Source organism: Patiria miniata, unplaced genomic scaffold (genome assembly GCF_015706575.1).
Source record: "Patiria miniata isolate m_02_andy unplaced genomic scaffold, ASM1570657v1 HiC_scaffold_3, whole genome shotgun sequence".
Classification (NCBI taxonomy): Eukaryota; Metazoa; Echinodermata; class Asteroidea; order Valvatida; family Asterinidae; genus Patiria; species Patiria miniata.
In genome coordinates, this window is record NW_024037069.1 from 45541648 (window position 1) to 45563417 (window position 21770).

At 39.5% G+C, this 21770-nt stretch overlaps 1 protein-coding gene across 1 annotated transcript in view; it reads left to right on the forward strand.

Moving 5' to 3' along the window:
• Positions 1–19044, forward strand: part of LOC119736858 — a 42914-nt gene extending 23870 nt beyond the window's left edge. The window contains exon 4 of the mRNA XM_038210867.1: positions 18747–19044. Within this exon, the coding sequence (XP_038066795.1) occupies positions 18747–19044 (298 nt within the window). The remainder of the gene's footprint in view (positions 1–18746) is intronic.
• The last annotated feature ends 2726 nt before the right edge of the window (positions 19045–21770 follow it).

Genomic DNA, 21770 nt, shown 5'->3' on the forward strand with positions numbered 1-21770 from the left:
CGAACACTCTCACAATCATAAAAGTGCTTTTAGGGACCAAATTTTGGGGATCATTAAATATTCACTGTGTGTGTAGCATCTCCCAATGGCCAGGCTAAGCCCCTGCATGCTGCAAGCTGGGATCGCCCGTGCACCCAGGCGGAATTCCCATCATCTTCATCCAGAGATCTCTCTCGGGGTATGGTAATGTTTATTGATTAAACACGACTGAGGACTCTCTGCCTCCGATGGTTATGAAGGAGTCTGACCTATATATCATAGGAGAGTTAACTAAGCCATGTGGTGCACCGACCAGCTTTCTGAAAGTATTAGTTTTAGGGTCGTTTGCAAATAATTTGATTAGGACTGATTATTCATTGGAGAGCAGTTACAAAACAATTTGGTGAAAGGCCGCGTTGAGAGATTGTTAAAAGCCAGTGTTGATGAGGGGAACAGTTCAAAGGACGAATCTTCAGTTGCTGGATGGAGAAGCCAGAAAGTGTGCTGCGCAAGTCTTATTCCAGCTTCGGTTCAAGGATGAACAGACGTAGCGGAAACATGGATGAGTAGAAGCCGCTTTATAATGAGGGACTAATTGGTCCGGCACTAGACAATGAAGAGTCATCTCGGCAGAAGGGTTTGCCCTTTTTAACTGCGCTTCATCACCAGTAATACCTACATGTTCCTGAAGTTTTTTCTTCGCTCTAATCATTAAGCGTGAGGCTTTTATTAAAATTTACAATGTACATTGTACTGTAGATGATTTTGTAAAGCAGCTTAACTAAGAGAAACACTTCGTTGGCTTCTGTGCAGTCAAACATCGGTGTATTCTTGCGAAGCATTAATTGCAACCAGTGTTGTGTTTTGAAACTTCAAAGGAAGCTATTTTCTTTGGATTAATCAGTTTTATGTGCCCGTTCTTCAAGGATCCCCTGGTGGATGTCTGGATGGATGTTCATCGACGTTAGGAGTTATGTGGAATCAGTCCATTCGTATGATTTATTCCTGCTTTTAATTAGCATTGTTGTGTGGCATTGACAAGATTTTAAACTTACATTTAGTAAGCCAAAACGGATTGAATTTTGTGTATACATACAAATGATGTACATGTGATATCATTAGCTAGTCTTGCAGTTCACCACCATTTTTATGAAGGAAAGGACATAAAATTCTTTGTACTACATTGTATGCAACTCCTCTCTATCAATTTAGCCTGTCCACGTATAAAAACAGTGATAAAATGAGGGTTTGCAACTAATTACTGTTAAGTTTTTAAATTTACACAATCCACTAAATCCAATTTTGTCAGCTAAAGAAAAGATGAAAGAAGTTTGCAAGGAAAGAACAAAGTCGATTAAAAAGTCTAGTTAACAGGTGTATCTTAATGCAGTTTTCCTGGTATGGCGGTAAGTTAAAGTGTGTCTTACAGCATACACTTGTGATCTTTGTTTTTCTATCATGAGGAATGTTCAGAAGATTATTATTTTCAATGGCCAAACAGTTCTTTTGTTGATCCTTTTGGTGATTTTGTTTATGAATTGCCTCATGTGGAGTTCTCTTGTGGATTGACATGCCCTGTCATTTGTCATGGCCTCTCATTTAGATTTGACCCAGGCAACATGTGAGGAATTACTTGATTTAGTCTGCCGGGACTCGAACCAGTGACCTCCTACTAAGTAGTCCAGATGTCTCACCTTTAGATTCAGAAAACTTGGCTTGCTACCTATACCGTACATAGCTGGGTTAGCTGGCTGATGTGGATCCTATGAAAAGGGTAGAAGTTGGTAACGCAACCCGGCCCTTGGCATTTTATGGACATTGCTTGGATATAGTATGGAATGTTTTGGTGGATTTGAAATGTCAAGCTGAATACATTATTAGTAATCATTGCAGTTGAGTTTTTCCCAACTGAGGATTTTTCACGCTGTCATCTCACCTACCCATGGATGTTGCAATAAATGCGGGTCCATTATTAGTGAAACTGGTGCCATCAAACCTGGGTAGGCAAGGCGTACCGTTCACACATGTACACCAGGTACATGGGTCAGCTGAGACTGGTCCCAACCAGAGTTGGATTTTACCCATGTAGAGCGCTGGACCGGTGTAGAAGCCATGTTGGATTCTAAAGCTAGTGAGACAGGGGTTCCTGAAATCTCCAGGTGGACCTGAGACCAACACAAAGATTTTGGATAGTGTGAAAGAGCCTCTAGCAGTGCAGGTTACCTCTCTCCCGGATGTGTCGTGCTTGCTATTTATTGCGCATTCATGAAACGCCATAAAAAGAAACAATTTCCTGTTGTTAATTGGAGGACTCAGCTGTGCTATTGATTGCTTGGATGTAATTGAGATATGGCCATCCTCCCTGTATTGTAAGGATCTTCTGAAAGTAATTAACTTACATGTAGGTTGTATGTACTATGGTGCAATGTACCGGTACATTTCATTGGTGGGTTTGACCAAAGTACGGTACAATTGTGTAAATATATGAATTTTCCAGACAAACTCTGTCATCAAATTTTACTAGTTGAACATTACGTGAGGTATAGGGTCAGGAGTGAAGTACTGGTAAATGCTAAGGATATGAACAGAGCCAAAATACAGTTTGTAGTTCATAATTGATACAGAATAGTAGTACATGTACATGTACATGTACCATACATGTGTACATGACCTATGTACGGTAATAAAACAAGGGTTTTATAATTTTTTTTGGCAAGGAATCATTTGAGTTTTTTTTCAATGCTGGTCGGCCGACCAGTGTTGCAAATTGAGATACATGTACAAAACATCCACTTTTCTTGAAAATGACAGCACACTCTAGGCACCATGATTTACAGGATGCTTAAGATTGTCTTTCACTATTCAGTCCAATAAGGTACCGATACGTATACATGTGTAATAATAATTTGGTAGTTTTTTTTTTTATGTTTGCAAATGTTGAATCCTTTTAAGTATAAAAATTACCATTCAAGCAAATGTTTTTATTGGAAGTTTTTCTTCAACAATGAAGAGAAATGTAGTTTTGTTCATGCACATGTACCGGTAGCACCGATAGATAGTCTATTATTACTTCATTCATTGTTTATTTGTAACAAACTTGCATTTGTTGGGCAGATGGGCTAACATATTGGAAATTTCCTTGTTCCCAAACCTGTCTCAAAACTCACGCACTGTCTCAAACAAATTGCACTAATGGCTACAAGTGATGGCTTCCCTCCCACACAATTTCCTTGAGGTCTTTTCTTTTCTTAAGTTGTACTCTTTCCTCTATTAGTTGAGTGATTGAGCTGCTTTTCTGAGAACCGTAGATTGTTTCACCAGCGATGTGTGCATGTGATTGATCACCAGAGAAAAATATAGTTGGATGTTTGTGGTGTTTCTATTTTTGTTAGCAAGACACCAAAATGGAGTGAGATGACCTACCGGTAGCATTGTCCATTTGTGCCGGCTTGATAGCAAGGGTTTATTAGGTTGACCCAAAATGCCTTCCAGTACCGGTATATGTACGTCAGAATTAAAAAGGTGATTGTTTGACGTTAATAGGCTGTTTTCTTCACTTGACAGCACATGTGTAAGTTTGTGACTTACGACATCTTCAACTTGACTGCTATTCACGTGTACAATGTCAAAATTGCCCATCAAAAATGGAATAGAAATTTACAACAAGTTTTGATAGATTCTTATATTTACATCACATGTAAGTTGGTACAATGAGACACATTTGTATTAGTCGGGGGTACTTTTTATGTTTAAACAAATAAGAGTGCATGGGACTAATTGAACCTTTGTGATAACACTAAGACAGACAACGGTGACTCTTTAAGCATTGTGGTATGTGGAATCTCTGACCAGACTGGAGGTACCGGTCCGGTACCGTACCTATTCGGTACCATAGTTCACAGATACCAACACGTACGCACGTGTACAGAAACACGCCAATGTACGGTACTGGTACTGCCTGAAATATGTGGAAATAAAAATATCTTTCAACTGGACAGATGGTGGTGATACATCTTTGTGGTCCCATTGGGTAAACCTACGGTAGATGCACGGAGGAAGACGCATATTGTGCCATTTCTAAAATGTGTTGGTTATCCTAAAATCATAATGCCTAAATTGGTGACTTTTTGCTTTGTACTTGCAAAGTACCATTTTTTTGTTTGCTCAAAATTGTCTTAATTCAGTGCAGAGTATTGCCATTTAAAAGCTTGACTTGGCCATGCTATTTGTACATGTTTAGGTAACATTTTTTCTTTATGGTCTGCAAGGAATTTAGGTTAATTCTCTGAAGACTGTCTTGAGAATTTGTTGGTGTATCCAGGGATGCTACATTGGTACACCAGTCATTTTGGTGTCAAGACTAGAGGTGACATTTGTGGCTCAAGTTTAGACATTCACTCTCAGTGGACACGTCAGAGTGTCATGCCAGGAGTTTTTCCATTGGTTCTTGGGATTTGCTGGAGACTGGAGCTGGCCTAGAATAGAAGTCTTGGAAGTTTTGGAAGTCCTGTGTCCTTTACATGTAAATGGGCAATTCCACACTAATGGGCCAAAAGTGTGACATTTGAGAAGACCTAAGTTTTGATGATAAAACTGCGATCTTGGTCTCTCAATTTTTTCTGTAAACATTGCAAGTTTCGAACAAATGTCCTCACCTGCAAATGATATAACTGGTTTTGTATTTTCGAAAATATAGTGGATATTGTTTGAAAAAGTATTACGTACGTAACGAAGGACAGACATTTTAGATAAAGTCACAAAGTAAGCATAAAGTTTAATGATCCTCCAATGTTGACTTATTTACATGTAAGAAGATGTACTCTTGAGGAATACTTATCAGTCAAAACCTAGAAAATTCGGAGGCAGTGTGAAGAATTATTTGATATTTTATAATCAGGATTTATACGAACAGACTGGTCATTTGTCACAAAATGTCTGTCCCTGTTCGTACGTAACCTTAATCACATCATAAATTTGAAGCCAGTGTGAAAACTGTTATATTTTCGCTTGATAGCAATGTGAAATGGCTTAATAATGTCACTGGAAGTGCCTATTAGAAACTGAATTTGTCCTAAGCACCCTTTTCCTAGCACAGTGTGTCTGTCCACGATACATATGTATCACACAGAAAAGATGCTATTTTCTAAAAAAAAACACCAAGGTGTCATCTTTTGTCTTGTCATGTCCTAGTCACTTTCAACTTAGCAAGGTATAGGAGAAAACTGAAGAAAATACTAGCTCATCTTTTACCCTTTATACGCAACATCCATAAACTTATCTAATTGGCCCATTAGTGTGGAAATGCCCAAAATGGCTTTGCTTGTAGACAGAAAATTGCCCATTACATTGCGTATTTTTGCCAAAGGTTGTTGAGAAGTTCTATAATTTAATTTTATGAAATATGATTGGATGTTATTGTCTGGCACAAATAGGCAGATACATTTCAATCTGCAAGACCTTTAGTCTGGTCTTTTCCTAAGGGTGGGGCAGTGACTCTACTTGAATAATGCAATCTGTTGATCAGATCATTTTCACACCAATTATTATTATTTTATTGTTATTTATTTGTGGTAATAACCATGATAACATTCCTCAAAAGCACCCTACATTTGTACATGTGGGTATACTGATACTGGTAGTTTGCAAGCCTGTTAAGAAACCTGTTACTAAGAGAAGACAATGAAGAAATTACAGTTTTAGACGTGGGAGGAAAACCCCAGAAGAAAATTTTAGGTAAAACCCACGGAATCAGGTACATGTACAATGTATGTACCCGTATACATGTACATGTATGTAGGGAATGAAAACCATATTGCCTCATGTGGACCAGGGCAGGAATCGAACCCGGGCCATCGAGGTGGAAGGCAAGGAAAAACCACCGCGCCAACCTGTCTCCCTATGCCCTTGGTGCAGAACTCAGTATGAAATTCAAATGTGGAAGGCAAGTTCTACAAGACTGCCTTGGATGTCATTTACATTGTAAATGCTGTAGGGGCCTCTACCGGTACGTTGCCACTTAAGCAATGGTAAAAGTACACCAACAACACAATTTACATCAGACTTTTTCTCTTGAGGCATTATTCACATTCAAGTTCATTTCTTTAGTTTTTTTTCCCTACAAATGTTATTCCAGTATGGCGACTGTCCCTGATTGTGAAAGTGAAAGTTCCATCGGTTATAAATACCAAAAACTGACCTTCTTCCTCCAAGTTAAAATTGATGTACCCGTTGTAAAAGCTCAGATTATTTTGCAAACATTGTACGTTATTTATCATAATGTACATTGAGGTTTTATTGATTTTTTTGTGGCTATGGTACATGTGGAAGAGAGATGTCATTTGAAGAAACATGCTACAATGTACCTTTTGTAAACAAAACTAATGAAGATGATGTGAACAACTTTATCATCCGTTGCAAGGATTTCTGGCTACAATGTACGTAAGAAAAGGCCCTTTTAATTTATGATGAGTAACATTATTTGTCTGCACACTCAGTTTCTAAAAAAGTAATAATGCTTATATATCTGAATAAAAAAGAAATCCTTTATTGTCAAAGATGGGGCCCAAACAGCTCTGGGTGCAATTGGTGAATTTTACAAGCGCAATGTACATGTACATGTTTTATGCACTGTCAAATTAACGATTACATACATCAGGTACCGGTAGATACCGGTACTTGATGATTTCTGGCATAAACTGTGGAGCTGTATCACCTGTTAGTCCCAAGTTGATCTCGTCAGTCATAAAAGACAGCATTTACTGTGCAATGAGTTTCTGGCTAATTCTGCTATTTGGTTGATTACACACATATGTACATTTAACTGTCCATATGTTTGTAAAGGTCCCGATTAAGGTTCAATGTTTGTCTCTCTGAGCGTTGCTCTGTCATGACAGCAAGGATGACGTTAAATCTGTGACTGTCTCATGAATGAAAACACGTACACCCCTGAACACAGCAACCAGGCAATTAATAGGCGTCTGGCCGTCACCGCTTCATTGTACAATTTCTTGCTGGCTGAGTTTGCACGCAAGCACATCATACATGTCACTAGGACCTGTATAACACACACACACTGATCAGCGTTATGTAAACCGCATTTGTGCCTCGGACATCGCTTGTTGCTGTTGCCGTGGATTTGGGGGAATTCAGGTTGTTGCTCGTAGTGAAAGTGGCTGCCTTGTATCAGCAGGTATATCATGGAGATCTGTTGACGGTATGGTATTGATTTTTGGATGGATTATATTCGTGTTGTCATTGTTCCTGTGCCATTTGGATGTTTAACGTCAAGAGGCTTGCCAGAACACAGGAAATGCACTGTACTTTATGGTATTCGGGTACTTGTAGTTCAAGAGAATACTACGCCTGCTCATGGTTTTAGGAGATGCTTTTTCCTACAGTTCATAGACTTGCTGCTTGTTTGAAATATTTACCTTTAATTTGTAAACATGCATACATGTGCATCACTATTGTCTTAAAATGACATCATGTTTTGTTTCTCCATGGCGACACTAATTTTGATTATAGCTGCAACATCCACTTCCAAGAATTAAGCTAACTTCTTGCCATGCGGTGTACGGTTTAGCTAAGCTTCGTTGATTATCAACTGAAACATGGACGCCATCACGGGATGTCATACAGATGAGCGTGGATCCTGACAAGATGTAATAGTCTGTCAATTCTTCACACTCGATGGATATAGACTGCTGTGCCCCTTTGCAACATAAAATTATCCGGGCTGTCTTTTTTATGAGTGTGTATGTAGGAGACAGTGATGGACACTGTTTGAACTCACAATCAAGAAGAGCTGTATGGCACTCAGGGTTTGCAAGAAAGATGCGGTTGTTGTGGTTTTACAGAGTGTTACCAAGCTGGTTGTCACTTACCATCAATATTGAGACTCTTTGCCATTAATTCATGTCCCTGTTGGGTAACATCCATCATCCTGTCAGTGCTGTGATAGAACATTCCAAGAAAGAGGAGGCATCTTGAATTTACGACTCCCAAAAATAATGTCATAAACTGTCACCGATCTGTCACGACTGAGAGAGAGAGAGAAGCTATGGCGTCACTCAGCAACATATTCCGCATTGATCGTGGATCATACGAAGTGTACAAGACACAGAAGAAAGAGTTGGGAGTCAGACACCAAAACCTCAAGATGTCAACACACAGGTAAAGTATAAAGTGCTTTTTGTCATGCTTTTGATGTGATTTTTAAAAATATTAATTGCTTGTAGAAAAAAAATCTGATTGAGCAAGTTCCTAGAGGCAATGTAAATAATCTGCAGAAACAGTACAGTGCATGTGTATTGTACTTTTAGCAAAGCTATTATTATATTATGCACAATTGTGTCAATCCTCAGGCAACAAGCTTTGAAATTTTGTAATAAAAAGACTTGTGACCTCCTTTCAGGTTGACAATTAAATTGCAGCCTTGTGATGGTAATCAGGCTGTCAGCTGTGATTGATAAACTTGTGGAAGTAAAATAGTACACATGTTTGCACCTCACTTACACCAAGATACATTGTAATTTCAACTGATTAAATCATTCAAGATAGAAATTAATCTTCCGATGAGTGATGAAGGATTGTATGCAGAGAGAGTTTGAAGGGTTTAAGTCTGAGATTGAATTTCTGAAATGTACTAAGACTTTTGATTCCTTGTATCGTCAGACCCCCTAAAACGGCGTGGTCCTATTTCGACGCACTCGCATTCAATTTGCGTTGGACAACGCGTGCGCTTTGGAAGCATTACCTACGCCGTTTATGGTGACTGGAGGATACGTGTACTTCGCTTGTCCCCACTGCCCAGTGCCCAACCAAGGGCGCTGGTGGGGGTTGATTTGTTTTGTGAAGGAAGTGCAAGTCATGGTACATTGTAGGTCACTTGCAAACATATCTTGTGCCAAAGGGTCAATCACACACGGAAGAGCTGACAGTGACACGCATCAGTGGGTAAACAGTTTGTCCAATGAGAGCTGAGACTGTGTTGACACCGGGTCATCGGTTTAAAACAAGAATCGTCCAATGAGAGCTCAAAGCAATTAGCCTCAGCAGTGCACTTAGATGCGGTGGTGCGGATGAGAGAACTCCTTGCACAGGTGCCCCATTACACTGTGAGAATGGTCAAGTTCAGAAGGACTTGAATGCTTAGCTTGTAATCTCGTAATCGTAATCGTAATTGTGTCTGTTTCTCTTTATGTTATTTTTTGTTGTTGCAGATTTGTGTTAAGCTCTTTGTTCTTTGTAAAGCGCTATATAAATACATGTACCATGTATTATACGACTAAATGTACCATTAAGGAGACAAGGTGTCGTAATTTCTTCGAACGGTGGGAGACATTGGTCATTAGGGAGACATTTTCATGTCTCCCTAATGTCACAGCCTCCCTTTAGAGGCACAATTTTAATGTCGCAATTAGGTTATATTTGTTGCTCATGGGCTAATTAGTAAATATACCAAAATTCATGGAAAAAGGACAAGGGAATATTGGGTTAGGGCACATAAAATTTTAAGTTTGAAAAATTTTGCGCACAAGTCTATAGGGATGTCCCCCAAATGTCCAATCCAGGGTAATTATTATTATTATTATTATTAGCTGTTGCTTGCCTGGCTCTCATGCAAAGACAATAATGGGTTTGTGAACAATCAAAATAAATCACTTTATGTAGTGTGCTTTTCTGAGACAGTGACAGTTTCTGTTTAAAAATCTATCTTGATGTTTTGCATGTTTTTGATGCATACATGTACATGTAAGTGTAATTTACACGTGCATGTAACAATCATGAAAGAAAATATGTGAAATACATCAATTTGATTCTTTTAAAGAATGTTAAATATTATTGACCTGAATGATGGAGACTACTGTGCCTGGTTTTATAAGTAAGCTACTGTACTAACCTGTTTGTATATATTTTGAAGGAATTCTACAAGTTATGACATTTTTTTCCCGCAATTGTTTTTAAAAGAGTGTCCAAACACCGTAAGGTTGATTTCCAAGTTTTCTGCTAAGAAGCAGTGGATTTGACTTCATGAAATCAGACAATAAATGTTAAGTATAAAAGGGTTATTCCTTTTCAGATCTTTTTCTCCACGTACTTAGCATCATTACAATATGCAGTACACGCACAGGTGCATTTTCAAGACATAAAATCAATCTGTGGAGTTTGTCCGCCAAAATAATGCATCATGTCTGACAATCTTAAAAGTCAACCCAGAGATCCAAATGCATGACTTGCATCAATCATTTACAAAGCTGCTGCCAAACATTAACTTGTCATCTTTGCGGATGTGATTCTTGGGATGACAGCTAGATCCCATGCATGTACATGATTTACAGTGTATTCTGTGCGCTTATAACTGACAGTCTCTCCGCCATTAAAGTCACGATTGAACTTCAGAGTCATTAGTATCGTCTCCTCGTCAAACGCCGCAGCAGAAAAAAGTCACGTATCTTGCTCTCATCTGGATCAACTTACCGTTGCTTTTGATGCATGTGCACAGTATGATTTACATTTACATTTACTTTATTTCTCGGGATAAACAGTAAAAACCAAGACAAACAAATTAAAGGACAACAACACAAAACAAGAATCTAACAGCTCCCGAAGGATCGCCTAAAAGAGACAAAGTCTCTGTCAAGGGGCTCTCCTGACTGAAAGGCTAACCAAAAAATGATTTAAACAAAATGAATTTAAAATAAATTAAATGAAATAAAATATTTCAAAGAACCCTCAAAAAGAATCTGACTACCGGTATTTATATTAAAATTTAATTAAACTTAAAGGAAACAATACGATTATCTCTTGTCTGTCACCGACTCCAAATTGCACACATATGTGAATGGTATGGGTAAACTGTATACAAAAATCCCAGGACACTACAAGGAATAAATTGACCAATTGTTTGTTTTTTTTGCATCAAAATTTCCAAACCAACAACACAGAGGAAATGTCTTCTAATCACAGATTTTTACGTTTCAAACAGTTTAATATTGGTTAATCTACATACCGGTACGTGTACAATGTCTGTAATACCGGTATGTATACTGGGAAGTTCCGGAAACTGTTATATCAAAAGGTCAAAATTTAAAAATCGTCAAAATATGATAAGTTATATGTCATAGCGAAGGTCATAGTATGTGGTCTCATGAAACGATATTGAATTTGACCAAACACACATAGTTTGTCCAAAATAAGATGTCGGCAATATCAGAAATTGAAAAACAATGAGTGTCAAAAGACTATTGCCTTGTTTACATATTTTTACTAAATTAAAACACTTACTCACAATGCAATCTGATTTTAATTTGAAGGTCATTGGGTGTTTATTTAAACCAAATAAGGATAATATTTCAGAGGTGCTTGGTTTTTGTACTGGGCATGATGTGCCATATAATATTGCAGTGATGCATATCTTTTGTGCACTTCATGTGGTCTATATGACCACTAATGAGTTGGCCTTCAGTGTCTTACTGGATTGTAAAAAAATGGTTTCGGACGTACATGTACTCTAAAAACGTACATCCGAAACTGTGTACGTCCGAAACCATGTTGGCAGGAACTGCATGCATGCCCTTTACATTATTAGTAAGTACTGTATTAACAAGGTTTGTAATACAACACATGTGTATTTATTTATCTACATGTATCTAAGATTTCATACTTAAAATCTCAGACCAAACAAAACTGATAAACAATTAGTAGGCCTACATGTACATGTACATGTATAGTAAAGTAAGTTCAGCACACAGATTTAAATAATACTGAAACGAAAATCTTCTTTAGTATGTAAAATTTGCAGCCCTCTGAAAGAAAGTGAATTGACCTGCTAACACTGTTAAGCTTAATCACTGTCACATGTTGCACTTTGGACTGAAAAGAATGGTGTTTTTGCATCACTCATTAGTAGTGTTTATTAGCATCACTGTGCTGGATAACGATGATTGGGCAAACTGGTCACATTAATTCCTTCAAGGACCTCACAAAACTAAAGGTTGTACAAAATATTCACTGCTGTTTTCAATGACTGTGACTATAAAAGTAGCACGAGGGCAATTCCACACCAAAGTGGACATGACACCAAAAAATTCAAATACATTTGACTTAAACAAATTTGGCATCAAATGAAAGCTAAAAGTCTATATTTTCAAGATTTGAAGTCGGAATTTTATTTTTTATACATTTCCGTACCAAAAAATAGGATTATGTAATAATCCTGTTTTAATCCTAAAAATGTGATTAATAGTGATATGAAAGTATTCTACCAAAACACACACAAAAATATGTACTAATGCCATCAGTTTCTGTCATGAGAAAGTATTGGTCTTGAAAAACCGACTAAAACTTGTTTTTAACATTTTGCGTAATTTGCTTCGCTTCAGTGACTTCTAATATTTCAGCCTTCGAAAATGTCCTTCCGTTACCGAAAAAATACATATTTTTAATTTATTTTTAAAACTTGCAGTATGAATGCATTGAAAGTTATTGTGCAAAGCAAGTTCAGGTAGGCCTTCAATATGACATTATAACTGACACTGCTGTACTTCTCGTTTTTTAATTACAATTAATTAAATCACGTCCTTCCGTTACCAAATTGGTAACGGAAGGACGGTAACGGAAGGACAAATCGTATTTTTATCAAATGTTACGACATTTGCGCTCATGTTTGAAAAATGAAAATCACTGCAAATACATGCATGTATAATGAGCATTGAAAGGACATTCATGTGACCCACCTTCACAAAAGCGGGATAAGCAGGGCAAGGTGTTTATTACAAAGGAAGGCACAGGCATGTACAACATGTACAATGTACATGTACATATATGCCGATGTACCAGTACTTGTACATGTATGGAGTTGTTGCAGAAAATCAAATCATAAAGTTGCTGCCATCAGCATTCATGGACAATAGAGAAAGATACAAATTCTGTGAAGCCATTCCAGAAGCAACTTAAGTCAAAAATGAGATGGCAGAAAGTACCGGTACTTTGGGGCACTTTCATTCAATTTACATGTGTAAGACGTGTGTAGGCTTAGACATGTGAGGTGCAATCTTTGACAAATTATGCCTAAGTTAACAATTTCAGTTTGGATGTTTATAAATTAATTGTTACTACTCTAAATCATTGTAATTTGATTTCAAACGTTGATTTTTGAGTTCAATTAAAAGCAACACCTAACTGAAGCCATCAGTTCTACCAGTAGATGTTTTTACCTTAAATGTACATGTAGGCTGGTTGCCCCCCACCCTTTAGGTAAACCACTGAACCTACCGGTATTATTATTAAAAGTTGTTGGTGAACATGTAACCAATATACTCAAGTGCTCAAAAACTGTGTATTTAAACTTTTAAGGATTGAGGTGATGGGTTTGAAGTCCATTTCTGTAGTTGTCTTGTCTTCGTGAATTATGTGTTTTGGGTGGTTTTCGTTTTTCTTTTGTTATCATAAATTAGCAGGCTTCTATCTTTATCTCAATGGTTTCTTGGGTATAATTATTTATGCCAGGTCTGCATATTGTTGATTTCACATTCAGTTACACATTTCAGCAATTTGTTTCACTTGTATAATTAGTGTAAATTCACATTTTGTTCATGCTATAATTGAGTAAACCTTTTGTCCTTCCGTTACCGTCCTTCCGTTACCAAATCATAATCTGCTTAAAACGTTGTAATTATATTACCGAAACACTTAAAGTCAAATGAAAGGCGGTATAGTATAGATAAAGCTTCAGGGATTCCATTTCTTACCTTTAAAATATAATTGCCCCATAAAATTCACAGAGTTTACGCAAAACGCATGTAAGTTGGAAAACCCTTGTCCGTTTTACCGTCCTTCCGTTACCGACCTCATTAATATTCATAATTCATAAACGGGAGGCATTCATGCCCCCCAAAAGTGTGGAAAATGAAAGTAGCATTATAGCAATACAACTGTGACATTTGTTTGCTGTAACTATGAACAGTGTCTGTGATACACACATTTGAAATTTTGTTTAATGAGTGAAAACGTCCTTCCGTTACCGTGGAATTGCCCACAATCCAACTCAGGCCATAACTTTACCAAGCAACATAGCGCCTAATACAAAACAAACTTGTTCGTTGGTTAAAAGTTGTTCATTTGCATACATGTTTATGCAAATCTCTCACAGGCATACCGGTACATGTACCAGGCACTTTATGATTGCCAAATATGGTCATGAGGCAGATTTGGAAACGCACTTTGAGATCTTACAATCCTTCCCCCCCCCCCCCCATTTTTGGCGAGCTGCGAAGCAGATGCGAGCCTATGTAATACCAATTTCCGTCCGTCTGTCCGGGCGCCCGTCTGTCCGTCCGTCCGTCCGTCCGTCTGTCCGGCCGTCCGCGTTCAGATAAAAATGTTGAAGTTTTTGGTTCTAGTTAACTTGGGGAAAAAAATTAAATGCAGTTGTCATGTATCATCTTTATAACTTCAGTTAGGTTCATATCATTGCAGTAAATTTTATGATTTTATTGAGGAATTTTAATTCAAGGAAATGTTAAAGTTTTTAATTGTTACATGTACATGTATACTGGTATAACATGTACGTGTGTGTATACCGGTATAACATGTACATGTACACTATGCATTTTGGGGATGTGCATGAGCTTCTGGTTTGATCTTTTAGTTTATGGGGTTGGAGTAGGGATGGGGTAGGGGTGGGGTGGGGTGGGGTGGGGTGGGGTGGGGTGGGGTAGGGGTAGGGGTAGGGGTAGGGGTGGGGGTGGGGGTGGGGGTGGGGGTGGGGGTGGGGATGGGGATGGGGGTGGGGGTGGGGGTGGGGGTGGGGTGGGGTGGGGTGGGGTGGGGTGGGGTGGGGTGGGGTGGGGTGGGGTGGGTGGGGTGGGGTGGGGTGGGGTGGGGTGGGGTGGGGTGGGGTGGGGTGGGGTGGGGTGGGGTGGGGTGGGGTGGGGTGGGGTGGGGTGGGGTGGGGTGGGGTGGGGTGGGGTGGGGTGGGGTGGGGTGGGGTGGGGTGGGGTGGGGTGGGGTGGGGTGGGGTGGGGTGGGGTGGGGTGGGGTGGGGTATGAGGTGGAAGTTAGGGTTTGTGTGAGTAGGATGAGTAGGGGAGCTAGGATGGGTGGGGCGGGGTGGGTTGGGGTGGGGAGAGGGGTTGGAATACTGGGTTTGGGTGGGGTGGGGATTTGTAGGGGTGGGGTGACAACAGGTAGAGAGAGACAGGTAGGGAGAGGATGGGCATGGATATAGGGGTTGGGTTAGGAGGGGGTTGGGCAGGGGGCGGGATATAGGATCGGAGTAGGGGTTGGGTTGGGGATGTGTAGGGATAGGTAGGGATGGGTTGTAGGGGTTGGATAAGGGTAGGGGGCAGTATATAGGGATCAGAGTAGGGGTTGCATGGGGTCAGGTGGGGATGTATGGGTGGGGGAATGGGGTGGGCGGGATATTGGGAATTCGAGTTAGGGTTAGGATGGGGATGTGTAGGGTGGGTAAGGACAGATAAGGGAAGATAGGGTAGGTGGGTGTAGGGGGTTGGGGTAGGGGAGGGTACGGGTCAGGAGATACGGATTGGAGTTTGGGTGGGGTTGGAATGTGTAGGTGATAAAGTGGGGATGGTTAGGGGAGGATGAAATGGGTGTGGGTAGGGGGTTGGGTGGGGGAGGGGGCGGGTTGGGGATGGGGTAAGGTTTTGGGATGGGGTAAGGTTCGGGGGAGGTGGTGATGGTGCTGTGTCTACATGTACATGTATACCCATTCTTGTTCTGCATTTGTGGCGACTACACAAGAGTTTTCCCATGGTGCTACAAGTATGGGGACCAGAAGACACTGTTGGGGCTGCAAAAATCCACAAGTGGGTCCTAATTACCCTAACAATGGAAAACTCCCCATAATACAGTGACGGCTAACCTATACATATGTATTTATTAGGTAATCTGTTAACTTTTTATGTTGACATTTAAAAACTGACCCCTACACCTAGGCACATCAACAAGAATCCTGATCCCCTTTCATCATGCCCATCCTCAACCCTACCTTCAGCCTCCCTTCCTGCCTTGGACAGCGAGCCATGGCGGCTTCGCCGTTCTAGTTAATAGTTTTTTTGACAAAACACTAAATAATCTACATTGAAATCCCGGAATAAACATTTGATGTCAGTTAGAAATTCTGAAATAAAGCATTTCGGTTTCGGACGTACACCTCCCAAATCTGCCATGTTTAATCACCCCTCTCAAGTTCCTCTTGTTCTTTGAAAGAAATAAAATTTGCATAATTACAAAGTTGAAAAGTAAATATTTTTGTTTCAAACTTGTTTCATTTTAAAGCTTTGTGCTGTATTGAAAAATGGACTCATTTTTTGGTTTCGGACACGACCGTGTACAAAATGAAATATTTTGCAATGTACGTCCAAAACCAAAAATGCATACATCCGCAACCACTAAAAAGGGGTCAACTTCACCAAAAAGATGAGAAGTCTATTTTTTTTCTTTGGTTACTTTCTTCAGTCTGGTCCCTCTTACAAACAAAATTGCATCAGTTTCAATCAATGGCCTAAACAGTTCAGAATGATTTTGATAGTGCCACATGATGTAAAAAAAGTACCCTTTTCTGAATACGTTTGAAACCGAGTGGTTTTTCAGACCTATCGTGCTTATCAAGAATGATTTTACAATTAAATTTTTAAGAACTACACTTCTACCAGGGATGCTTGAAAACCATACACGTACCGGTACATGTTTCAACTTGACAGCATTAACACAGGAAAAATTACAAGCCCCCAAAATTTCTAAAACGTACGTCCGAATTTCCGGAATTGTAATTAATGAAGATTTGCAAGGTAGTTTTCATACCATGCATGCCAGTTGTCAAAAATGCTATATCAGTATTTAGAATTTGTGATGCCAATAAATTTGGCCAAAAGACTTAAGTACATTTACAGTACATGTTGGTACTAGAATATAATTTTACATGTAGCTTTGAGAGACCTCTCTTTCAACAGCACGTCAGTTTTGCCTACTAAAAAGTATCTTCATTCGCAAAGTATCTGGATTATATTTCACAGATTGAATTTGCTTGTCAATGATTCATTTTCACTAAAACCAATCAATTTCCAAGGATATTAACAGTGCCTAGTGTTATGGTCATCAGAAATGTTCCCAGCAGGGCTTTCTTGAGGCGTGCTAACTGGACGAATCTCTTGATTGTATGGCCAATTGAGGAAACTGTATTGGGGCTGTGAACTTCCATCATGCCTCAATGCTGAAAAAAGGAAGAAAATCACTCAATTAATTGTTAGAAAGCAGTTCATTCTTGTTATTGTGGGACTGAAAGTGTAATGTGTAATCGATGTACACACTGTACCATCCAGTGACATTAATAATGTGATGAAAAATAATTTTCAATAAAGTTACGGTAGTTTAACCGTGATTGACAGTTGTGAAAAAATATGACACAAAAATTGATCATTTTTTCTGTGATAATAGGACCTGCATGCAAACTGCTGATTAGCTGTCAGTTATAAATAAGCAATATTCATTCATAAATACTTTTATCATTTTTTTCTTCATAAATACATCACTTGAGGAAAGAAGACCAGTACATGTACAGTGTATACGTACATGGACATTTATGCCTACTTTGTTTGTTACTAAGACTGTTGATGCATCAGACCCTCTCAAGCTCAATGCAACAGGAAATATTTAATTGCACTTGTTCCCTGGAATCACAAGTGTATATTAATTGATTGATGATAAATATGTTATCTTCTCATTTGTGCAGAAGCTAAGCCACCCTTTTCACTAGACACTGAAAATCTATAAGATATTACCAAATGAGCGTCCCATCAAAGGCAATAATGAGTATGAACACTTGACAAATAATTGTCTGTGACGCAGAAAACTTACATGTAAGTAACCGTGTTGTTCATTGTTGTACATGTGACAATACATGTATAGGAAATTAATGTGTTAAATAAAGAATCCTTTTAATTAAACTCTAGGCTCAAAATATAGTCATGAAAAAAAGTTGATGTTGTGAGAGCCTATTTTATCTTAATATCAACATCTATTGAATATCTGTTGAGGACTCTTAAGATTTTTTTCAAAGCAGTTTGAAAATATTCAAATTGTGTTTGTATTTAATGTAAGTCTCCTCTGCTTTTGAACTGTAAAACTAAACAATTATTTATTTGTGTAGCAGTTGGTAACAAGTGTGAATGTTATTGAATATTATATACTGTACATGGCTGTGAAGAGTGTTTAAGGTTTTGACATTTTATTTTGCACTGATAATGCTACACAATGCACCTGCTTGTCCATTCATGTATGTTCTTTGTTCGACCTGTACCGGTAGGCCTACCGGTAGTTTACAGGCTGAAATACCAAGCAGACTTTGACTGAAACATTTAGAAAAAAGAAAAGGCAGCTTAACAATGTAAGAAAAAATCTGAGCAGTTGCCCCAGCCTGCTGAACATGCCACCATAATTGCCTTAACTCCTTGCGTATGGCTAGAAACGATGCCCTCTTGAGATGGTGTGCTGATATATCGGCTCAAACGTCATAGTGCATACATGTACCCAGGTAGTTCTAATTCCATCTAATTTAAAAACAGTTTATACGGTTTATACTGACAAACAGGGTTAATGCCTTAGTATTGAGATAAAAGTTGTTTGTTTTTCAACTTTTGAAAATCATAATAACTTTGATGACAATGTTTGTATGGCATTTCCAGCATCATATGAATTTGGATAATATCGTGATTTTGTTCCGTTTGGACTCCCCATTGCTGCAGTGAGAACACCCACAAGCCCGTCTGTCGGTCACTGACAGCACCAGCTATATCAGTCCCACCTGCAGAGGATGAACCAAGTAAACCGCTCCCAAGACCCAAGCCTCCTCTAGGACCGAGAGTGTCTGCTCCCATGCTGGGAATCTCTAGTGCAGGTAAGTCTTCTTCTGGTTGTGTTTCTAGACCTTTTCACACTATCATCTCGCCTACTTGTACATGTGTACAATGTGTTGAAATTAACACAGGCAGGGGCATCGGGGGGAGGGGGGATGTGACAACAAATTTGTTGATAGAAGAGTAGACGGAAATTGTTTTCCTGTCACCAAAATGAGAAAGTTTTTTTTGGGGGGGGGGGAATGGAAGGGGGAGGGGGATAGAAGGGGGGGGGGGGCATCATCTGACTATTGGGTAGAACCTCAACCCTGGCACCATACAGGGTATGATTTTACCTGCTTGGAGCACAAGCCAAGTTGGATTCTTGCTAGTGTGAAAGAGGTTCCCGAAATCTAGGGTTTGATGCAGGTCCAATTGTTGAGATATTACATAGTGTGACCGTGTGAAAAGGCCTTCTGTGTGTCAGTCTTTGAGAAACCTGTGATTGCTAACATTCAGTAGTGACTGTTGAAAAGGTAGTACTAGCAATAAGGGCTGTCAGCGTGGTGACTGTTTCATAAGGACTTTAGTTAAGCCCCTGTCACATAGTGTTTTATACAACATCCTGCTGGTGTCACAACCATAGAAATTGGCAAAACTGGACGAGGACTTGACGGCAACAACTCTGAACGGGGAGCTCCTGTTGGGGACTTGTGGGATACTGCATACCGACAGAATCTGACAGAGGCAAAGTGCCCTGACTGTTCTGAGCTAGTTCAAAACAAATGGGGACTCTCCCATCCTATTCACAATGGGGTAAGGACGCAGTGCTGCAGGCGTGGACTTAACTCGAACTGCCTGGAGATGGGGCCGAAGGGAAGGCAGTCAGGAGCATCGTTGTGAAAACTGCATGCACGGAGCTGCATCGGGACTGTCTTTCACTCACAAGTCTCCTACGTCTATGCCATGCTTACACAGTGCCTACCCAGACCTCCGCCCATTGATAACACGGGATAAGCATGTGATAGACATGACGCCAATGGCTTAGATGGGACAAGGACGGTGCGGGGACTGGAGTGTGAGCCACATTTGTCTTGAATAGAACTGCCTGGGAAGGGCTTGGACTGGACGAGGACTGGAGACGGGGCGAGGACGGGGCGGGGACGAGTGTATGAGCCACATTTGTCTTGAATAGAACTGCCTGTGAACGGCTTGGACTGGACGAGGACGGGGTGAGGACGGGGCACACACGGATTATGGTCCAGGATCCAAGGCTGGAGCCATAATTTTTTTTATTCCAGCATCCTAGCCATGTTTCAATAAAAAAATTGTTGGTCGTGACCATCGTATTATGCACGGGGCTAGAGAACGGCACTGTGTGACAGGAGCTTAAATAAGAATAAACTGTTCAAAAAATTAAATTTGTGTCGGGGTGATATGAATTCAATATTTCATAATATTTGGGATGTGGTGCCTGCGGCTATAACATATTTGAACCAGCCAGCTGACCCCGGCAAGCTCGGTGATTGAGGGGTAAGATGTCTGCACTAGTAAGCAGGAGGTGGTGGTTTCAAGTCCCACCGAGTAATTTGTGAATTGTTTTCTCACCTACACTTAAGCAACTAAGGCTGCCAATATGCATATCGCATGTATGCAGCAAATTTATACAGACTGGTAATGCACATATGGAAAAGCTGTTTGGGCAAAATAGCTTCACTCTTTGATGAATTAAATCTTGGAATGTCATAAATGTGTGAGGTACATGTAAGTGGAAGCAATTGCACACACATGTGAATGTCTGCAGTTGGACGAGAGTAATAAAGATTAAAAGAGTCAAACTTACAGACGAGTGAGAGGAGTTTTGAACGAGAAAACCAGAAGTTTTTGAGGTACCGGGTGATATGTTAAAACGGACGAATATCAGGCAAGGGCATTAGAAGAGACTGCTTTGTGTTTGTGTGGACATTTTTATTGTTAAGGAAATTATGATCCAGATGTTCCCACAGCATCTTTTGTCCCTGCTCATTAGGTGTGTGGTCCTTACAACTACACAGTACAGGGGTGCGTTTTGGCGATCATAACCAAGAATTGGTTCGGTTGTTTCTCTTTTGGTAATTGGTTTGGGAATTTTAGTACTACATCATCATGCGTAGTTCTTACCAAATTAATATTGCCAAAGAAATTCACGGACAAGAAACAACCGAACCAATTCTTGGTTATGACCGCCAAAACGCACCCCAGGTTTGTGAGAAAACCAATGTGTTTGAAAGCTTGAGAATGACAATCCAAAAAGCTGAATTTTTTTAAGGAACATGCAAAACTGAGTTTGTGAAAAGAGACTGGACTTCATATGACCTTTTCTTGCCTCTGTACCTTTAGGTACCTTCTGTACCTTTAGATGGTGATGACACAATCTTGACATTACTGTATTGACAGCTTAATACATGTAAACTATCCAGAAAGATTCTGCATAAAGTTATTGATACGCACTTGTACATAATACTGAAGAATGATATATGCATCAGACTTCAGACCCTTCAAAGTACAAGTATCTAGAAAGTAAGATTTTCCTCCAATTTCATACAAGGATCCCGGAGTATGTATGTGAGGACAATTATTTGCATAGACATTTGCGTTTCTTGAATCCTCGGGTGCAAATCAGGAAATCCTTGGTTGGTTGCTCTACCGTAGTACAACTTTCTAAAATATTAAAAAATAAAAGCATTATTTTTACACAAGCTGAGAAATTCAACTTGTTTCTTGATGTTAATTTCACTTTCATCTTGGCCAATTAGCAGACAACCATCAGCCGAAAATCCAAACTATGGAAACATTTCAAAATTCTAATACCCTTAATTAATCTGAGGCAGCACCTGCTTGCCATTGTTGCACAATCTGTGTCTTTCACTTTGCCCTGAAATTGAGTCTTTTATT